At 48.4% G+C, this 22,500-nt stretch overlaps 1 protein-coding gene across 3 annotated transcripts in view; it reads left to right on the top strand.

Annotated features, from left to right (window-relative positions):
* LOC147014442 (SLIT-ROBO Rho GTPase-activating protein 1-like) overlaps positions 1 to 22,500 on the top strand; it is a 161,790-nt gene that overhangs the window by 86,841 nt on the left and 52,449 nt on the right. For all 3 annotated transcript variants that reach the window (XM_085850629.1, XM_085850628.1, XM_085850630.1), the window contains one exon: positions 3,904 to 4,032. In XM_085850629.1, the coding sequence (XP_085706755.1) occupies positions 3,904 to 4,032 (129 nt within the window). The remainder of the gene's footprint in view (positions 1 to 3,903; positions 4,033 to 22,500) is intronic.

Genomic DNA, 22,500 nt, shown 5'->3' with positions numbered 1-22,500 from the left:
GATGGAAAATGTTCAGAATCGACGAAACATAAGACTTGCTACATCTTGGAAACAAGCTTCAAAGTTAATTAATAGACCAAGTTTTGAGCGAGCGGAGGTGTTTTCAGAGAACTTTTGTGCTATTCGTTTGAAAAAAGAGAATATTGAAATGGATAAACCTATTTATATAGGAACATCAATTCTTGACTTGTCAAAATCGTTAATGTATGACAATTACTATTATAATTTAAAATCAAAGTATAAGGATAATGTGTCATTGGTATATATGGATACAGATAGTTTTATATTGAAATTAAGACAAGTGATGTAGATGAGGATATGATTGATAATATTGATATACGTATATGATACAAGTAATTATAAGTCAGGTGATGTGTTGTTTTCATCAAAGAATAAAAAGGTTATTGGCAAGTTTAAAGATGAATTGGGTTGGAAGGTCATGAGTGAATTTATAGGATTGAGATCAAAGTCTTATGCTTTTACGTATATTGATAATAATAACATTGAAAGGTGTAATAAGAAGATTAAGGGAATAAAGAAAAATATAATCAAGGAAACAATAAAATTTAAACATTATTACAACTGTTTAACCTTAAAGAAGGAAGAGTACAGAAAAATGAATACAATAAGAAGTTATAAACATCAATTATTTCCAGAAGAGATAAATAAGAAAGCATTAGGAGCTTTTGATGATAAAAGATATATTTTGGAGAATGGAATCAATGGTCTCCCTTATGGTTATAAGTATAAGTGTTAAGATATTGGGTTGGGAATTTTAACAGGCTATCGCCGTCTTTTTACTGATTTATAAATGATAGAACCAAGCAATAACCAAACCAAAGAGTGGAGATGTAATCAGCCTTGGTATTTAAATGGGAAACAAAGAATGTGAGAAATATCAAATAAGTCTTATTGAAGAAATAACTGGGGTAAAAGTTGATAAAACAAATAAGCGGATAAATTTAATTACAAATAAGTTGTTGGATGTAAAGAAAAAAATAAATATCCTTGAATGGACTGAAAACTTTGGTTATCAATTGAACAATGGAAAAACGATTTACTACACTCTCAAAATGATATGTGGCTCAGAGGGTGGTCAAGTAAGAGCATTCAGTTAAGTTTTTCATTTCATTTCTGCTCAACAAAGGCACTTATACCAAGAACCAAGTTCCAAGTTATTCTTTGTGAATATTCTCGATGGAAATGAATGTTATAAGAAATTTTGTTATTCCTTAAAGTAGAACATGGGCAAATATTCGTTGGTTTGCTCTTTGAGTGGAAAAAAAAATGAAAGGGAAGAACTGCTTCAATCAGTAAGTCTCAATCTTTCATAGTCTCAATTTTACATTTGCTTGTATGGGAGGGAAGGGGATAGGTGGGGAGAAAATCGGTCTCCTATTTTGGGCTTTTGGGGCTTGAGTCAGAAATTCTTTCCCTTTCCCCCCATTCATTTGAATGGGAGTCCCAGAAACCCCATTTATCATCTACTCACAGTTATCCAATTCTCTTTCACATTCCAACATTATTCATTATGTGCAGCTCGACCATTAAATGAATACGCATAAAAACATTGAAACGGCAAGAATAATGACACAAAATATTGAACTAACAATTCAGAAGGACGTAAAGGCGCTCCCAATTCTGGTGCACATGTCTATACCGATCCAATCGCACACTCTAATGGGACATCAAATTACAGTCCTTGGTTAATTTTAATCACCAACAAGACAAGAAGAGTTAACATCTCGAATAAATAGAGTGATATGTGATCCTTCAATCCATATGAACAGACAAATGCATTAATTCCACTAGGGAAGGGGGTGGGGGGGGGGACCAAACAGTAAAATGGTTTCGGTCACACGGGCGAAGGATTTGACATTCCATCAATAACATTCTCATTCGTGTCGCTGTGAATCGAACTCCTGAGCGGCGTCTTGATATGTATGTTGAAATATTCATGTAACGCGACATCAAACCATTATTGTGTGGAAAATGCTATCCAGTAAGGCTTGGGGCAGGCAAAGTGTTTCTCCACCTCATCGCTTTGGGAATGACGGTCAAAGGACGATTGTACTTCTTGTTATTTTATAATTGAGTCTTGAACAGTGCAGTATGATTCAGTCGAGTGCATACATGTGATGCACCTGATGTAATAATTAGTTTGGCATCATTTTGCTGTTGTAAAGTTTAGAAACATTTGAGACATAAACGTGATGTCTCGCATCTGCAGCATGGAATTGAAGCATATTCTAATAATAATTACCTCTGCTACCGAAGGTGGATTGAGATTACGTTTTCACTCCTGTCTGTTTGTTACATGGTGAAATTATTTTATCAATATGTTGGTCTGTCTTTGTCTGTTTGTTTGTCACACAACTTTTGTCCACAGTTTTCAAGCAATTGTTCTGAATTTATTTTTGGTGTATGTGGGTGACCAGATAAGGACAAGCAACACACATTTTTGGTCAGAATGCAGATACTATAATTTTTTCAGTGATTCTTCACCATTGAGAGATAGTGCCAAAAACAATATATAATATGATTTCTCAAAAACGTATTGACGGATTTGGCCGAAACTTGGTGGGCAGGTTGGGTGTGTGACAAGGCCAAAGCATTTCGATTTTGGTGAAGATCTACATCAATATTCGAGAATTTTAATTTTTTTTAAAAGTGATTCTTGACCATTGAGAGATGGGACCAAAAATGATATGTAGCATGATATTTCAAAATGTGGACGAGTTATGACAAAACAAGGTGGATGAGTTGGTTCGGTGACAATAACAAGCTGATTCGATTGTGGTTCAGGTCTGGATCCAGATGCAGTCCATCAGTGGGATACAAAATGTAAACTGTTCAGCCTGATGGAGGTATGCGCTCTCCCGAGTGCTGTTCTAGTTCTTTATGCATTCAGCCCAGCACAGACCTGAGCTCAGTTTTTTCATTTGTTCTGTATCAATGTCAAAATGTTCATTGTCTCAGAAAATGCAAGCAATTAAATTATCTGTTGTAATGTTGTCTTGAAAATTGCATAGGTTGTGCAAAGATTTTATTTTGAGCATGTGTAAACAAGGAGCATTTCACTAAATATTTAATGACCTTGATGGATGATGAAGTGTTAAAAATTCCCAGTGATAACATAAAGTATTCCTTTTAAATGCTTCAGAAGAATTTTTTTTCGCTTCTCATTGATTTATTTGATGAAATGGTTACTACCAAAACCTATTTCACATCGTGTGCTGCCTTTTTGGCTGCTGGTTGCATCATTGGTTATGGGCGCGGCTATGCCGCTGATGCAGTGCTCCTATTACTAGTACACTCGTGCTCATTTTGCCTATCTCGGAAGGATGACAGGCTGAGTCAACCCCCTGCGGTTAATTCAGTGGCCAACAGGCCTCAAACTCAGGACCCTTGGATCCGAAGCCACCACCCTAACTGCGAAGCCAACACCAGGCTTGTAAAACATATTTGCACCTCCACCTCTTTTCTCTACACGATGGACCCTTTAAAATAAAAAAATAGCAATTTGATGAATTTTGACAAGAAACAGCAAGTTTTAAAGTGTTTAAAAAATGAATGTTCATTTATTCAAAAATTTGCTTTTTGTTTTGAGTTTGTTGAAACAACAAAAAAATCTTTCAAATTCAGTTGACTACAACTTGCTGCATGCAATGTTGATGAAAGCTTTTTATACCGTTATTGCTCCAAACATTTTTTATTATATCATTATTGTGTTTTCAATATCATAGTTACAATATGCACTCGCATCCGTTTGCTGGCACGGGAAATGGATGTGCATTCATGTGAGTTTTGATCCATTACTTTGCACCTGCCTCATCATAGCATATGCATCTCATGTGGGTCACGCTCCTGCATCTTACAGTTGTTATTGTGTTGTATTTTCAGCGACAGGCAAAGTTTACAGAGAGCAAGCTGAAGGCGACAAAAGCACGTAATGAGTACCTTCTGAGTTTACAAGCTACCAACGCGGCCCTGCACAAGTACTACATTTATGACTTGTCAGATCTTATTGATGTAAGTTGCACACCCTGCCATTCTTCGATAAAGTTCAGGAAAGTTCAGTGTTGAGAAAGTAAATTGTTGTGAAGAAACTAAAATACTTGGTGGGTATTCCCCTCTTACACACCCAGTTTGAGATTTGCAAATACAGTATATCCTGGCTTGAGAGACCACCCATAATGCGAACCCGAGGTGTTCTCTCAAAAAGTTTTTATTTTATTTTATTAGATGTTCACACTCGAGACATCATGCTTTATTGTGACACATCTACTTAACCCTTTTCATGATAACTATGAGCATCAATTTCGTTTTTTAGAACACAGTACATTGCTATTAAATGGCACCAAAACGTTTTATTTTCTCGGATATATATGTATATGTATATGTATATGTATATGTATATATATATATATATATATATATATATATATATATATATATATATATATATATATATATATATATATATATATTGTTACGGCTGTGGAAATTCGCATTACACCATAAAGGACCCGTAGGTGAGATATCTTGATAGGTGCATGTGTAGTTAGCCCTAACCCGTTGCCTAGAGGGAATTTATGTGATTCATCCGGGCTGCGACGCTTTGAGATAGCCGTTTTTCTGTTTTATCTTTATTTTGAACCAACCACGTCTCAACCGCCATCACACAACAACCACCTTAACCACCACGCCAGCCATCGTCACCAACTACAACCACGCTCCAACCCTCAGACAACAACAACAATGCCAACAGCCACAACTTTTACCTTCACAACTCAATCCCACAAACATCGCATCACCGCCATTCCCAAACGGCACCATGACCATCAAACCACCACCGAAAACCCTCCACCACCTTCACTTCTCTCCTTCTACGGCCATTCCCGCACCACCGGTGAACACTGAGGGTCAGGCTGTCTCGGGCCCGTTCGGCAATTGGTGCCGAACGCACCGAGCCGCGAGCGCAAATAGCGGCCTTTCCGAGGGAGAATTCGGATCAAGAACGCTACACGCCCACTTTTCCTCCGTCCAATTAGCAAGCGCAGGGCGGCTTGGCCCCGCCTCCAGGCGCGTCCGTGTGAAATTGATATATGCAAATTCTGGGATTAGGGGAGGTTCACGCCCACTTTTCCTCCGTCCAATGGGGAGCGTGGCTCGGCCCCCGAGGTCATCCTGATCCGGATATTTGCATATTGTTTTCTCCTGCCGGCCTATAAAACGGCGAGCGCAAGGCGAATTAGGGCAGAAAGAGTGAGTCGAGCCATCGGTGTGGCAGAGTCGAGTCGGGTGGCGAAGTCATCGAGTTGGGTTCTGGAGTCGGCTGAGAAGAGTTGCGGGAAGAGGCAAGGAGCTCGGGTCCGAGGCGAGGACGGCGGTCGGCGACGAGGTCGCGGTGTGGGATCACTCGTCGCGGGACCCAAGCCAGCCAGCCTTTCTCCCTCCCCCAGGGCATCAACAATTCCCCCTTTCCCCCGCGCTGAGATAGTGCAACAAGGGGGCCCCGTTCCCACCCCACTCCAAAATCGTGCCAACGAAACCCGCCAAAGAGCACGTAGTCGGGGCACAGCCACACGGCCACATCTGCGGCTCGTCCGCCAACGCGTCACGAGGACGCGGGTAGGACCCACCCGGTCTCGCGGGCCTGGCCGCTCCTTCAGGTCACGCGCGCATATTGGCCTACAGGCCCGTCTGCCCCCTTGTCTATGAGGGTGGCTTCTTTCCTTTGCTTTTGAGTAAATGTGTGTTGGTGCTGTCTGTAAAGTAGAACTGTACAAGTGTTGCCGTGTGTGCGCGTAGTCGGTAGTAACTCTGCGTCGTCGTTGCTTTTGTTTTGATTGTGTATGGCTGTATATGTGTGCTTTCCGTGTGCCGGGAAATAAATGTGCTTTGTGTGAACTGTTTTCCCGTTTCGCTTCGTCTTTTCTTTATTGACCCTCCATCCTGCTTCACGTAAAGGGTTCGTAGTGGGCTTAATACGCCCGGTAATTAATCGGAACCGTCGAGGCCGACGATAACACCGCTTGGTTATCACTGTAGCACGGAACGGACCGCTTAAGCAGTTCGTGTCCGGAGTCGGCCTGTGGTGTGGTACGATCGCTCGGTCGACCATCCGCGCAGGTACTTAGGTAGATCGAATTTGGCGAGCAACCCTATCCTGCGCGGGTGGGCAATTGGCACCTGACTGGTCAGTACATGCATATGTGGGTCACGACTGAATTGTCCATCCGGTGGGCGACGCGGTCGTGATTGGAGTGACGCGGCCGTTCGCACGCTGGCGGGTGCGAATTCGCAACAATATATATATATATATATATATATATATATATATATACATACATATATGTATATGTATACATACATATATGTATACATACATATATGTATATGTATACATACATATATGTATACATACATATATGTATATGTATACATACATATATGTATACATACATATATGTATATGTATATATATGTATATGTATATATATATATGTATATATATATATATATATATGTATATATATATATATATATATGTATGTATGAGCCTGGTGTTGGCGCAGTGGTTAGGGCAGCGGCTTGGGATCCAAAAGGTCCTGAGTTCAAGCCCCATTGGGCCACTGAATTAATACTCCAGGGGGTTGACTCAGCCTGTCATCCTTCCGAGGTCGGCAAAATGAGTACCTAGTGTACTGGGCCGGTGTATACCCCGGTTAAAATAGGTGTACCATATCCCTGTGTCGTAAGAGGTGACCAGGGTTGCGTCAGGAAGGGCATCCGGCATAAAACATGTGCCAAATCACTATGCGGATCATACGGATGATCCGCTGTGGCGACCCCTAAAAAGGGAGCAGCCGAAAGAAGAAGAAGAAGAAGATATATATATATTCCTCAATACGTATACCTCCGTTAAAAAAAAAAATACCATCTGCATTTTAAAGGAAATGACAGCATAAATCACAGTTTTCACCTGTCCTGTTTCTCATACTTTATTACTGTGTGATGGTAAAGTTTGAGGCGTACTTATTAATGCACACCAGGTGATGAGATGATGAACTACATTCGTTTACACCCATTCCTCGATTGATGAAATGTGTGTATATATATATATATATATATATATATATATATATATATATATATATATATATATATATATATATATATATATATATATATATATATATATATATATATATATATATGCTCTTGAAAAGTAGTACATAAAGCGAAAGCCCATATATCGAACCCAATTTTTCCATTGACTTCACTTCCATTGTATAATTTGAGATGCATTCCTATGGAAAACATTTCAGCCCCAGACGTAATAAAAAAAAACACTTAAGAATACACTTAAGCACTTGTGCTATCACTTGCACTTGATGGCCTTCTTCCAGACATCTTGACTTTGAAGTAAGAACGATGAAAATGGGTGAAATCCTGTACAATACAGTACCAAGCGTGATCAACACAATGGACTGAATCAAAACAAGCCAAGCTTAAGCGGCAGTGTAATGGCAAACCATTACTGTATGAAAAGCATGCAAATTTGAAATGCATGTTGGGACAAACGACAGACCATGCTTTTTTAAAAACCAACTCCCCCCTCCCCCCCTCTCAAATTTTTTTCAAAAAAATATTTGATATTCAAAATTCCAGAAAAACTAATTTAACATCACGTATAACGAATAGGTTCCCTAATTTATACATTGCGTTGTCGCAAAATTCCAGATGTTGAGTTGCCATATAATGAGGGAGGTATGCACAGTAATCCCTTAATTATATGGACATTCAAGATCAGAAAATTTGGTACAACGGAAATGAGTAATTGGGGATTAAATTTCGACATTCAGAAATTTTGCTTCCCTAAAAATATAAATATATTTTAGAGGAATGAAAATTATATAAAAATGCACGATCTGTGTGTTTTATTTACCTGAAGCTAATTTCATACTTGGCTGTTTGTTGCTGCATTTCCCACAACACCCTCATGCATCACTTCCTCTCATAGTCGGTGGTTTGTGTGATTTACGCTCCTTTGCTTTTCACATTTGTTCAAGACTATAAAGTGCTTCACCCTTGCGTAAGATGTCTGAAAGCGACCCTCTCGCAACAGCGGCAGGAAGAGTGCAAAGAGAGCCCATAAAGCAATTGCTTTATAAGTTAAACTTGATGTATTAAAGAGGATTGACAAGGTGGAAAATCATTGACATCACGAAAGTGCTTGGCCTTGCTATCTCCACATTGGGCACAATAAAAGACAGTAAGGACCCCTCAGTCTAAAGACATAGTATTTAAATAAAATTTTTACGATGCATATTTTATACATCAGAGTTAAGATTTTGTTCCATAGGAAACTATCTCCACTTATATAATGGGAGTTACATGGGATATTTAAATTCGACATGTGGAAATTTATCTAACTGAATGATTTTAAGTAGTGTAACCCTTCTGTATATCGAGGAATTTATTGTACTGTAAGATCTGATTTGTGTCGGCCGATATCCATGACCCAACCAGAGCACTGCATGCACTAAAACGATTTAATTTTAGTATGTACAGTGAGTGCTTCCTCATTGTACAGCAAAATTAGTGTCCATAGAAAGACAAAGGTTGCCTTTCATGAATCATATTGCCTTTTAATGTTTATATCACTTCAGCAAATGGGCTGAAGTGATCCCATCAGGGCAGGTTTTTGAGACAAAAATATGGCTTTAACAAAATCGGTATCATTGGGCAATCCCTTTACGTTTTTACCTCTGTCACTGTACTATGTGGACGGAGGTTATGTTTTCACCCCGATTTGTTTGTCTGTGAGCAGGATATCTCAAAACGTTATGGACGGATTTGGATGAAACTTGGTGGACAGGTTTAGTGTGTGACAAGGACGAACTGATTCGATTTTGGTGACTATCTGGATCTGGATCCGAAAGTTTTTGAATTTTTTTTTTTTTTAACCATTGAGTGATCTGGCCAGAAAATGAGAAATAGTGATATCTCAAAAAGTTATGGAAAGATTCAGACGAAACTTTGTGGACAGGTTGGGTGTGTGACGAGGCCAAATGCTCTATCATATTGTTGCGAATTCGCGCCCGCCGGCGTGCGAACGGCCACGTAACTCGAATCGTGGCACGTCGCCCACCGGACGGACAATTCCGTCGTGACCCTCTTGGACTAACGCCGGGAACTAGTCACGGGTGGGCCTTTCGGCCTCACCACGATCGTGCCAATCGGCCCCCCGCGTGGGATAGGGTTGTTCGCCAAATTCGACCTACCCAAGTACCCACACGGAGGGTAGACCGGGCGATCGCACCTCGCCGCAGGTCGACTTCGGACATGGGCCACTTTAAGCGACCCGTTCCGTACTATCGGGATAACCGAGCGGTGTTATCGTCAACCTCGACGGTTCCAATTAATTATCAGGCGTATTTAGCCCACTACCAACCCTTTACGTGAAGTAAGATGGAGATTCAATTAAAGAAAAGACGAAGCGAAACGGGAAAAACAGTTCAACATAAGGCACATTTATTCCGCGGCAAACGGAAAGCACACATATACAATTACAACAATTATGCACCAAAAGCAATTGCAACAAAAGAAACACAATGCAGATCTACTACCGAATACGCGAGCACACGGCAACACTTACACAGTTTTACTTTACAGACGGCGCCGCCAACACATATACTCCAAAAGCAAAAGAAAAAGGCCACCCTCAACTACAAGGGGCAGACGGGGCCTGTGGGCCGAGACCACGTGGAGCCTACCCGTCTTGTGATGAGCCGCAAAATGTCGCGGCGGTGCCCCGACTCCGCGCTCCTCCGCGGGTTTCGTTGGCACTGCTTGGAATGGGGTGGGAACGGGGCCCCCTTTTCGCACTATCTCAGCGCGGAGGGGAAACAGGGGGGGGTTGTTGATGCTCTGGGGAAAGAGGATAGCTGGCTTGCTTGGGTCCCGTGATGAGCGACTCCACTGCGAACTCGACCGCGTTCCCGGCTTCCCCTCTCTGCAGCTCCCCGTCAGACTCCGAACCCCGACCGACCGACTCTCCTCCAGACCCGTCTTGACTGCTGCTGCCACACTTCGCCGCCGCCACACCTCTCCAACTCGCCCGAGCCCGAAACAGAAACTCACTGAATTCGCCCCGCGCTCGGCGCTTTATAGTACGGCAGGAGAATCCATATGCAAATTTCCGGATCAGGATGGGCTCGGGGGCGGAGCCACGCTCGCCCATTGGACGGAGGAAAAGTGGGCGTGAACCTCCCCTGATCCTCGAATTGAATATATCGATTCTACTCCGACGCGCCTGGAGGCAGGGCCAAATCGCCCCGCGCTTAATGATTGGACGGATCAGAAGTGGGCGTGTATCATTCCTGATCCGACTTCCCCTCGGAAAGGCTGCTCTTTGTACCCGCGGCTCAGCGCGCGCCCTGTACGAGGCCAGGGCAGCCTGACGCTCGGCGTTCACAAGTGGTGCGGGAATGGCCGCAGAAGGAGAGGCGAAGGTGGTGGAGGGTTTATTGTGGTGGTGATGGCCATGGCGACGCTTGGAATGGCGGTGATGCGATGTTTACGGGAGCGAGTCGTGACGGTAAAGGTCGTGGCTGTTGGCGTTCTTTTTGTTGTGAAGCGGCGTTGCGGTTGGTGGTTGTTGTGTGATGGCGGTTGAGACGTGGTTGGTTCAAAATAAAGATAGAACAGAAAAAACGGCTATCTTAAAGGGTCGCAGCCCGAATGAATCACATTTATTCCCTCTAAAAAACGGGTTTGGGGCTAACTACACATGTACTTACAGAGATATCTCACCTACGGGACCTGAATGGTGGTTTGCAAATTTCCTCAACCACAACAATATGTATATGTATACATGTGTATATATATATTGTTGTGGTTACCAGATTCGCAAACCACCATTCAGGTCCCTTAGGTGAGGTATCTCGGTAAGTGCATGTGTAGTTAGGCCCAAACCCGTTGTCTAGTGGGAATACATGTCATTTATACGTGCTGCGACTCTTCAGGATAGCCGTTTTTCTTTTACTATCTTTATTTTGGACCAACCGCCATGATCACAACCACAACATCAACCACCAACCACAACGCCGCTTCACCACAACCGCCATGACCTTTACCGACACAACTCGCCACCATCGCATCACCGTCATCTCGCGCCACTCATGGGCACCGATGCTGGACTCGTGTAGGGCGCACGTTGAACAGCGTGTACAAAATCACGGATTTTCTGCTTCAAAAACGGATCCAAAACGACACACGCCCACTTTTTGCCGTCCAATCGGTGAGCGAGGGGCGGGTGGCCCCGCCCCAGGGCGATCGATATATGCAAATTTGTGGATCAAAAGCCTTCACGCCCACTTTTTGTCGGGCCAATGGGGAGCGAGGTGAAAGGTCAAAGGGAGGGGGTCAAAGGCGAAGTTACGGGGGGGATAAAAGGACGGTGTTCGTCAGTCAAAGGAGTCGTAAAAGTCGGAGCGAAAGAGTCAGCAGAACGAGAACGAGGGGTCGGGGAGTCGTAAAAGTCGGAACGAGGGAGTCAGCAGAACGAGAACGGGAAGTAGTAAAGGTCGGAACGAGGCGAGGGAGAGTCGGAAGCAGAGGGTCAAGACTTCGCGGGCGGTGGAGCTGCTCGTCGTGTGCGTTGAAGTCGGAACGGAGGGGACGAGCTGTGGAGAGGCGGCGAGGGCGGACGAGGGGGTGCTCGCGTCGTGCAGGGAGCTGCACCCCTGGGAGGCCGGCAGCGCGACCTGGCCGAGGTGGAGACGCTCGTCGCGCACATAATAAAGATCCTCTATGCCCCGAGCATCAGCAACCCCCCTCCTGTTTCCCCCCCCGCGCTGAGATAGTGCGACCAAGGGGGCCCCGTTCCCACCCCCTGCCAGGCACTGTCCACGAGGCCCGCGGGTTGCGGGGCCATCGCCGCTCCGCGTCTCATCACCAGACGGGTAGGCCCAACCAGGTCTCGGCCCCAGGCCTACCTCATTCTTGAGGGTATTTCTTTTCCTTGGTTTTGGGTATGTGTTGTCGGCGCCGTCTGTGAAGTAGAATTGTATAAGTGTTGCCGTGTGCTCGGTAGTCGGTAGTAGCTCTGCACTGTGTTTTCACTTTTATGTTTGCTTTTTGTGTAAATGGAATTGTGTTTTCTTTTTTGTGTGCATTTGGTGGAATTGTATTTGTGTGCTTCCCGTGTGCCGAGAATAAATGTGCTTTATTGTTGAACTGTTCTCCCGCTTCGCTTCGTCTTTTCCCCCATTGAATCCCTCATCTTGCTTCACGTAAAGGGTTGGTAGTGGGCTGAGTACGCCCGTTAATTAATCGAACCGTCGAGGTCGACGATAACACCGCTCGGTTATTCTGATAGTACGGAACGGGTCGCTTAAGTGGCCCGTGTCCGAAGTCGACCTGCGACGAGGTGCGATCGCCCGGTCTACCCTCCGCGTGGGTACTTAGGTAGTTCGAATTTGGCGAGCAACCCTATCCCACGCGGGGGCTGATTGGCTCGATCGCGGTGAGACCGAAAGGTCCACCCGTGACTGGTTCCCGGCGTTAGTCCGAGAGGGTCACGACTGGATTGTCCGTCCGGTGGGCGACGTGCCGCGATTCGAGTTACGTGGCCGTCGCACGCCGGCGGGCGCGAATCCGCAACACTGGTGTCAGGAGTGGGATACAAATTCATCGCCCTCCTCGCGGCACTGGTATCGGAGAACAGGAAAACGGGCTCTCCTGTCTCCGGCTAAATTTACGGGAATCGGTCCAGGGGTGAGAGAAGCGACCCCCGATTCCCTCCAAATTACGAGCGAGTTAAATTAACCCTTCACGAGAAGCAAGATGGCGTCTCAAGGCGAGCGGGAGCCGGGGGTATTAGAAATGTATATGTGTAATAATGTAGAGTCCATGGTCCAGGATGGAATCCCCGAGCAGGAAATGTTGATTGTGCAGGAACACGGACTCGCCCAACTGAACCCAGGGCCCGAGGTGGGTGCGGCAGCGGCCGCGGTGTATGACACCTCCCCCCCCCCTCTCCACCAAAACCCTTCCCCAACCCTTGCCGAAACGGCTCAGCTGAGTGCATCCAACATGGCCCAGCTATGCGCCATGCTGGCGGCAATGAACGAAAAGATGATTGCGAAAATGATCGAAAAAATGGATGCAAACACAAATGAAATGAAAAACGAAATGAATGAAGTGAAAACGACGATGGATGCGAATACACAGCAAATGAGGGAAGAAATGAAAGAGCTGCGGGGTGAGACGCAGAACATGGGCCGATGCCTGCAGGCGGGCATGAAGGCCGTGACCAGGGAGCTGGGAATGGCGACTTCACGTGTGGGAGCAAACGAGCTGGGTGGGGGTGCAACGGCTGACAGGCCCGCGGTGGAGGCGGGTAAAAAAATAATTCGTGGAACGTGTTGGGCGAGGGTCGTGACGATGACCAAAAGGGAAAAATTAAATGGGGAGACCAAAACGTGTGAGACGAGACACGAGGTGACGACAACAGAAATAATAGTTGAGACAAGGGAGGTAAAGGGTGAAGAGTTGGCAGAGACACGGGAGATGGGGACGATAGAGGGAAGACTACACGATGAAGACGGGGTAAGTGACGCGCACACACACACGGAGGTAGTGGAGGATAGTGAGGTTGAGCTCGCGGAGCGTGTGGGGACCCGGTGCGAGCAGCTGGATGACCTCCTCCAGGAACAAGGGGAGGGAGTATGCCCCCTCGAGGCGAGTCACGACCAGGTGAGTTCGGTCGTGCTTTGCGAGGTTGAGGGGACGAGTGCTGTGGACGGGTGCACGGAGAGCTTGGGGGGTGTAGAGGCCCCGGAGACCCTTGTGGGGACACAAATCCCCAGTGTGGTTGTCCCTGTGTGTGTGGTGCAAGGCGTGGGTGCGTCCCCATGTGTGGAAGCGACCCCGTGTGTGAATGGTGAGGTGGCGATTGTGCCAGGGTGCGTGCTTCCCAAAACGGCCAGTGTGAGTGAGACACCGCGGTTGAGTGCCCCCGCGTGTGTGGATGAGGCACAGCGGTTGAGTGCCCTCGCGTACGTGGGTGAGGCACCGCGGGTGAGTGCCCCCGCGCGAGTGAATGGAGCACCACGTGTGAGTAGTATGGTTTGTGTGAGTAGTGAGGCACGCGTGAGTGAACGGCCGTGTGCAAGGTCGCTGTGTGCCAGGGAGACCGTGTGTGTGAGAGAGCGGTATGAGAGGGAGATGTCGGTTGGCATGCGGGAGCACGCAGCCGCGTCTCCCGGTGTGAATGTGATGGGGTGGACTGTGTGCGTTGTAACACGCAGGTGTGCGTGGGTGGAATGGAGACGACGACGGCGACAGAGGAGAGAAAGCCGAGTAGCGGCTGTAGTTGTTTCGTGGACCGTGCCGGGTTCACCCAGCAGTGAGCACGCGGTTCGTGCTGTGCAACGCACGAGACCGCCACGTGCTCGCTTGCGAGAGTGAAGTCCCGGTCCGGAAACGCACGCGGTGGATTTGCCGATCCCGCGGACGGACAAAGTTTAGGCAGGTAAATGGATTTGGACCGGACGGGTTCTCCACGCGATCGTGTGTGTTAAGCTCCAACGGGCAGAGCACATGTGTTCGCGTGGGGAACCCCTCGAGACATGGGGCTTGTTTTTTTTATGCGCACGGTGACGTCATGGCTGCACGTGGGGTTGGAATCCGGCAGGAGGGGTATCTCTGCCGGATGGTACCGTCCAAGGAGGGACGAGGAACACGTGCAGCTGCATGACGTCACGGGCAGTTGCAAAGTGCAAAGAGCGCGAGTTGCCGCGCTGGCGCTGCGCATGTAAAGAAAAAAAAAAAAAAAAAAAGAACAAGCCTCACTTTCGGGTGTACAGGATTCCTGGGCAAGGGGTGAAAGACCCCCTTACCTGGGCACAGGATGGAAACTAGTTAGGGGGAAGGGTTAGCTTAGCTAGACCGACTTCATGGGGCAGGGGTAAGTCCTCATGGAGTCCGTGGAATGGATTAGTTAGAGGGATTGTAGCGAGATTTAGGTTGGGAAATAAAATGATTTATTTGAAGACAGTGACAGACTGGTGGTATGTGTAGAGTTGACGTAGTTTAGCTACGTAGTGTTAAAAGGAACGTGCTTTAGTGTAAGGGATGACGTGGGAGCACGAGTTAGTTAGGGGATGTAGTTAGAAGGATGGCAGAGTTCAGCGGTGTGTGTGTTGAAGAGTTGGAGAGTTGTGAGGTGAGTACTTGGTGAGTGAGTGAGGCCAGCGGGTCTGTGTGTATGGAGCGAATGGGGAATGCATGGTGCGATGAGTGATTGGGGGGAGGAGTGACTCCCGCCCAAGGGACCCCGGGGTCAGTGTAGAGTGAGTTAGCTGGGTTAGTCAAATTGAAAAATGGAGGTCGTTTTGTTGTTGGTGGGAATGTAGGCTCGAGACCCATTTGGAGGGGTGCAGGAGCCCTGTTGACGGGCTTGGGAGCGTGGCTGCGAAAGGTGAGTATCGCTGAGTGGGTACCCCGGGCACCAGGCTAGTCGGCCGCGGTAGGCCATGGGCCCATGGGGGGCCGGGATAGAGTAGTGGGCACGGGTGCGCCTGCTTGGTGCGGGGGCCCGGGGCGCCATTAGCTGCGTGGGCAGTGCAGTGGGCACGGGTGACCCTCGGAAAGGGGCCCGGGAGGCCGGCCTGCCACGTGTGCGTTTCAGGGGAGGTGCCATGGGGGGCACTCCCCGGTGTTAGGGAGCTGGTCGGCTCGGAGGCAGTGTAGTGCCCGGGGGTGCCATAGCGGGAGAATCGGCAGAGGGTCGTGCCTGCCAAAGGGAGCCACGTGTCCCAGCCAGGAGACCGTGTGAGGGCACGGAGAGAAAATTGGGGGGCGAGGCCCGAAATTGTGAGGACACCAACACAGGCGACGGGAATCTGGGTTGTTAGAACCAATAGTTTAAGCGAGAGGCGCTTGTTGAAAGCCCCGGGGTAGTTTAACAGTTAAATGGATAGGGTAGATTAGGAAGTGTACCCCTCCGCACCATCCATCCCCTCGCTGTCGTTGTGGGCCGCTGGACCCACTTTGGTTATAGATCGCCGAACTCTGGGGAGGCCATCCTGAGGCTTCGTTGGGCCTCGACACAGGACGCTAGCTCTCCCTTATTCCCCTCCGGGAAGGGAACGTAGGGGTTGGGAGTAGGCTAGGTGACAGGATAGGTTAGCCGAACAAGGACGATAAAGGGGGTTAGGGGACGATTTATAGTGGGGAAGTAAAAATAAAAACAACAAAAAAAATAAGTTGGGGCTAAATTGGGGTTTGACAAATTAAGGGAGTGGGTATGTACAGTGACAGGCAAAGGCGATAGGTTGGGAGGGAGACAGGTAGGTAGGTCCGAGCCCGCCTTCCAAGTGGCCAGCACCACCGCACTCCCTCCACCAACTTCCACTGACGGCAAAGGCTGGCCAACTTCATCGGCTGGCCGTGTTTTTCTTCGAGGCAGAGGCTGGCCAGCTTCATCTGCAGCTGTTGTGCTGCAAGGCCTGTACCGGCCAGTTCATCTGCTGGCTGTTTTCTTCGAGGCCTGTGCCGGCCAGTTCTTCTGCGGGCTGTGTTTGCCTGCTGCCTTTGCCATGCCATGCCCACTGCCCACGTTCACCAGCCCCGTTCAATTTTTGCTTTGCCCCCCCTGTTCATTTCCATGTGCGCCAGGATCCGTAAAAGCAACAGTTTGCAAGCTGCAAGAACTGCCCTGTTGGCAGCTACAACACGGGCCTGCAGTGGCGGCCCGTGCACCGTGTTTGTGTCCATCCATCCATTCGTTGTGCTCATTGCGTGTGCCACTTGAGCTGGCACGGAGACTGCGTTGTGCAGCCCAAGCACCGTTGTGGTTCACTGAGTTCAGTTCAAAAGGGAAGGCCTTGGACTGCGTGTGAGCAGCCAGCCACGTTCCCTGTCACCTGCATTGTTTGAGTCAGAGACTGCATGTGGGCAGCCTGGCTCCCTGCTAACTGCTTTCTTTTGCAGAGTTCAATGATCCTGGGCCATGGTTTAGTGTAAGATTTGTAAGTTAAGGTTAAGATGTACTGTACATATGAGTGCGCCCCCGGCATGTATGTCTTAGCGCCGGCAATTTTATTTAAGTCGTCCGTGTGAGTGAGTTTGTTTAGGTAGTTACGCAGCCCTCAGGTTATTTATTTTGGGGACACGAATACCATGAATGTCGCACTCAGGGATCCGTAGGTAAAGTGTACTAGGGGAAAACTACACATGATGGCACACGAAAATTTGACGACTCGGGACGAGTCTGTAAAAAGGGAAGGGGGTAGTGTTGTGGTTACCAGATTCGCAAACCACCATTCAGGTCCCTTAGGTGAGGTATCTCGGTAAGTGCATGTGTAGTTAGGCCCAAACCCGTTGTCTAGTGGGAATACATGTCATTTATACGTGCTGCGACTCTTCAGGATAGCCGTTTTTCTTTTACTATCTTTATTTTGGACCAACCGCCATGATCACAACCACAACATCAACCACCAACCACAACGCCGCTTCACCACAACCGCCATGACCTTTACCGACACAACTCGCCACCATCGCATCACCGTCATCTCGCGCCACTCATGGGCACCGATGCTGGACTCGTGTAGGGCGCACGTTGAACAGCGTGTACAAAATCACGGATTTTCTGCTTCAAAAACGGATCCAAAACGACACACGCCCACTTTTTGCCGTCCAATCGGTGAGCGAGGGGCGAATTGGCCCCGCCCCCAGGGCGATCGATATATGCAAATTTGTGGATCAAAAAGCCTTCACGCCCACTTTTTGTCGGGCCAATGGGGAGCGAGGTGAAAGGTCAAAGGGAGGGGGTCAAAGGCGAAGTTACGGGGGGGATAAAAGGACGGTGTTCGTCAGTCAAAGGAGTCGTAAAAGTCGGAGCGAAAGAGTCAGCAGAACGAGAACGAGGGGTCGGGGAGTCGTAAAAGTCGGAACGAGGGAGTCAGCAGAACGAGAACGGGAAGTAGTAAAGGTCGGAACGAGGCGAGGGAGAGTCGGAAGCAGAGGGTCAAGACTTCGCGGGCGGTGGAGCTGCTCGTCGTGTGCGTTGAAGTCGGAACGGAGGGGACGAGCTGTGGAGAGGCGGCGAGGGCGGACGAGGGGGTGCTCGCGTCGTGCAGGGAGCTGCACCCCTGGGAGGCCGGCAGCGCGACCTGGCCGAGGTGGAGACGCTCGTCGCGCACATAATAAAGATCCTCTATGCCCCGAGCATCAGCAACCCCCCTCCTGTTTCCCCCCGCGCTGAGATAGTGCGACCAAGGGGGCCCCGTTCCCACCCCCTGCCAGGCACTGTCCACGAGGCCCGCGGGTTGCGGGGCCATCGCCGCTCCGCGTCTCATCACCAGACGGGTAGGCCCAACCAGGTCTCGGCCCCAGGCCTACCTCATTCTTGAGGGTATTTCTTTTCCTTGGTTTTGGGTATGTGTTGTCGGCGCCGTCTGTGAAGTAGAATTGTATAAGTGTTGCCGTGTGCTCGGTAGTCGGTAGTAGCTCTGCACTGTGTTTTCACTTTTATGTTTGCTTTTTGTGTAAATGGAATTGTGTTTTCTTTTTTGTGTGCATTTGGTGGAATTGTATTTGTGTGCTTCCCGTGTGCCGAGAATAAATGTGCTTTATTGTTGAACTGTTCTCCCGCTTCGCTTCGTCTTTTCCCCCATTGAATCCCTCATCTTGCTTCACGTAAAGGGTTGGTAGTGGGCTGAGTACGCCCGTTAATTAATCGAACCGTCGAGGTCGACGATAACACCGCTCGGTTATTCTGATAGTACGGAACGGGTCGCTTAAGTGGCCCGTGTCCGAAGTCGACCTGCGGCGAGGTGCGATCGCCCGGTCTACCCTCCGCGTGGGTACTTAGGTAGTTCGAATTTGGCGAGCAACCCTATCCCACGCGGGGGCTGATTGGCTCGATCGCGGTGAGACCGAAAGGTCCACCCGTGACTGGTTCCCGGCGTTAGTCCGAGAGGGTCACGACTGGATTGTCCGTCCGGTGGGCGACGTGCCGCGATTCGAGTTACGTGGCCGTCGCACGCCGGCGGGCGCGAATCCGCAACAATATATATATATATATATATATATATATATGTATATATATGTATATATATATATATGTATATGTATATATATATATATGTATATATATATATATATATATATATATATATATATATATATATATATATATATATGTATACACATATATATTCAGGTCAGGTCAGGTTAGATCTGTGACCTGCTACAGGTACCATGTAAACCTGTACCAACCTGTTCCATGGTCGGGTTGTCGGCGACTAAACCGTCTCCCCCACCAGGTTTTCTGGTGAGGAGGGTGTTTGGATATGGACACCCAGCAGGATTAAAAACAAAACCTGTCAAAGGGCGGAGGAGCTCCTTGTGAGCCAACGGCCATCCACATCTAGTGCCCAACTGTGTCTGCGGACGTCCTCCTGCAGTTGGGTTACTTTTTTATTAGGAGGTTGGTGGCAGGATTTGCACTCCGGCCACCGTAAAACCCTTCATTCCACAAAACACAAAAGCGCAAAAAAATCTAAAAACCCACTCCGTAGGAGTACCTCCTGTGCAGCTTCCCTTCGCAGGGCAGCTCACCGGATGATGGGATTGGGGCAAAGCCTTCGGGACCCCCAGTCTTTGATGATAGGAGGGAAACCATGGGGTAACATCCCTGGGTCAGATTGCGGGAGAGTATGTCGGAGTGGGGCTGAGGTGTCGTCCACCAGACGGCGGTCTCCTTGGGTTAACCTGAGGTGGTCCCTTCGGGAGGGTGCCTGGAATGTCCTAACCCTGAGAGGATGATCAACTGTCTCTGTTATCATCTGAGCTCAAGCGTTTGGACATCGGATTGCAGCTCTCTCTGAGGTTCGGAGACCGGATTGCGGAGAGATAATGGTGGGTGGTTACACCTACGATTGGTCTGGTCGCTCTGATAGTTACCATGCCCAAGGAGTTGCTGTGGCTGTGTCCAATAAGCTGACCCCAATGATAATTGAGGTAACACCGGTCAACGAGCGTATTATGAGATTAAGGATTCGTCACTCCTTACGTGTCATTTCCCTGGTCTCTGTTTATGCTCCGACTGAGGCGAGTGATCTCACCGTGAAGGATGCATTCTACGCCATGCTCGAGTCTGTGGTTGATCAGTGCCCCAGACGAGATACACTTCTAGTTTTGGAGGATTTCAATGCATCGACTGGAACTGATAGGGATGGTTATGAGGTGTGTGTTGGTCCCCATGGGTCAGGAACTATGAACCAGAATAGCACTAAGTTCCTTGACTTTGCAAGAAGTCATGGACTTAGGGTGGCTGGTTCATGGTTTCAGTGCCCACAAGCTCATCGCTGGACTTGGTATTCCAACGCTGGCGGTGTGGCAAAGGAGATTGACCATGTCCTCATTGACGGTCATTGGAGGATGATCCAGAACGGCAGGGTCTACCGGAGTGCTCAGTTCCTCAATACTGACCACAGGCTTGTTGTAGCAACTCTAGAGCTGCACCGTAAATCCTGGAGAATGGTACCATCCCAGCCAAGGCTGGATGTTGGCAAGCTCAGGGATGAGAGAGTAGCTGAGGAGTTTCCGAACAGCCTGAGTGGACACTTGGGGGGTCTAAGTGCATTGGGGGGTCCTGAAGAGTTGTGGAGTGCCTTCAAGGCCACCGTCCTTGATGTTGCCGGTGGATGTCTTGGAATTCACCGCAGGGCAAAGAAGAATTTTGTCTCTCAAGGGACACTGGATACCATTGACCAGAGTCGCAGGGCCAGGCTGAATGGCAGAGCTGAGCTGTTCTGGGAGCTGAGGCGTAAAACTGTACGTGCACTGTGGGTGGACAAGGAGGCCTATGTGCGAGGAATCTGTGAGAGGGTAGAGCATCACCTGTAGACAGGTGATTCTCGTCCCGCTTACAGGGGAATTCGCGCATTGCGTTCATCCTTGCCCATCCCTCGGAGCACCGCAGTTAGAGCAGAGAGTGGTAGGCTCTTGACAGAGGAGTCTGAAGTGAAGGCCCGCTGGGCCGGTTACTTTGAGCGGTTGTACCAGGCTGATACCCCAGCTGTCGAGTTGGACGTCAAGGGTGTTACAATCCCTGTTGCTGACCCTCAAATCAACTGTGGTCAACCTTCGCTTGTGGAAACATGGGCTGCGGTGAACCAGTTGAAACGGGGCAAAGCTCCAGGGATCTGTGGCATCCATGCTGAACTTCTCAAGGCTGGTGGAAATGCTGCACTCGTGTCGTTGCATGCAGTTTTGTGCTCTGCCTGGAACACAGGCATCATCCCAACTGATTGGAAGAGTGGTCTTGTTGTTCCTCTCTGGAAAGGTAAGGGTGATCGCCAAGACTGCAACAACTCCCGAGGGGTGACGCTGTTCTCAGTGCCGGGCAAGGTCTTTGCTCGGATAATTCTTGATAGGGTTCGCCACCATCTGCTTGAGCACCAGCGTCCAGAGCAGTCAGGCTTTACACCAAAGAGGTCAACGATTGACAGTATCCTTGCTCTTCGTGTCCTCACCGAACGCAGACGAGAGTTTCGGCAGGGGCTGCTTGCAGCCTATGTTGATCTCTGTAAAGCGTTTGATTCAGTGAATCGGGATGTCCTCTGGAGGATTCTCGGTCTTCGTGGGGTGCCACCAAAACTGATCGATCTGATGTCTGAACTCTACTCTGGTACTGAGAGTGCTGTGAAGTGTGGTGGTACCATCTCTGACTTATTTCCAGTTGTAACTGGAGTTCCTCAGGGATGTGTACTGGCCCCCACACTTTTCAGCACTTGTATGGACTGGATTTTAGGGAGGATATCGGAGAGATCAAGCTGCGGTGCATCGTTTGGGAATGTCAAGATTTCGGACCTTGATTTTGAGGATGATGCAATCATCTTTGCGGAGACTTTCGATATCCTTTTGGGGGCCCTCGAGGTGCTGAATGAGGAGTCTGAGCCGCTGCGGTTACGGGTTTCTTGGGTCAAAACTAAGATCCAGGCTTTCGGTGACATCTTGGATGTTGCTGTCCTGTCTGTGTCTGTTTGTGGTGAGGATGTTGAGGTCGTGGAGAGATTCACTTACCTTAGCAGTGATATTCATGTCTCTGCTGGCTGTGAGTCAGAGGTCAATCGACGTCTGGGTCGGGCCTGGGGAGTCATGGATTCACTGGATCATGGGGTGTGGCGCTGCCGGTACCTGTGCGGGAGGACGAAAGTCCGAGTCTTCAGGTCCTTGGTACTTCCAGTCTTGCTCTATGGATGCGAGACTTGGACTCTGACCAAGGATCTGAGACGAAGACTTAATTCCTTTGGTACCAGGTCTCTTCGGAGAATCCTTAGCTATCGCTGGTCAGATTTTGTGTCCAACGAGCGGTTGCTGAGAGAGACTCGGATGAGATTTGTTTCCTGCATAGTCCGTGAGCGTCAGTTGCGGCTGTATGGACACGTGGCTCGTTTTCCTGACTCTGATCCT

The sequence above is a fragment of the Eptatretus burgeri genome, chromosome 13 (genome assembly GCF_056783735.1).
Source record: "Eptatretus burgeri isolate ZD-2024b chromosome 13, Ebu_testis_v1, whole genome shotgun sequence".
Lineage (NCBI taxonomy): Eukaryota > Metazoa > Chordata > Myxini > Myxiniformes > Myxinidae > Eptatretus > Eptatretus burgeri.
The sequence above is the reverse complement of the archived record's forward strand: the minus strand, read 5'-3'. Positions and strand labels throughout refer to the sequence as shown.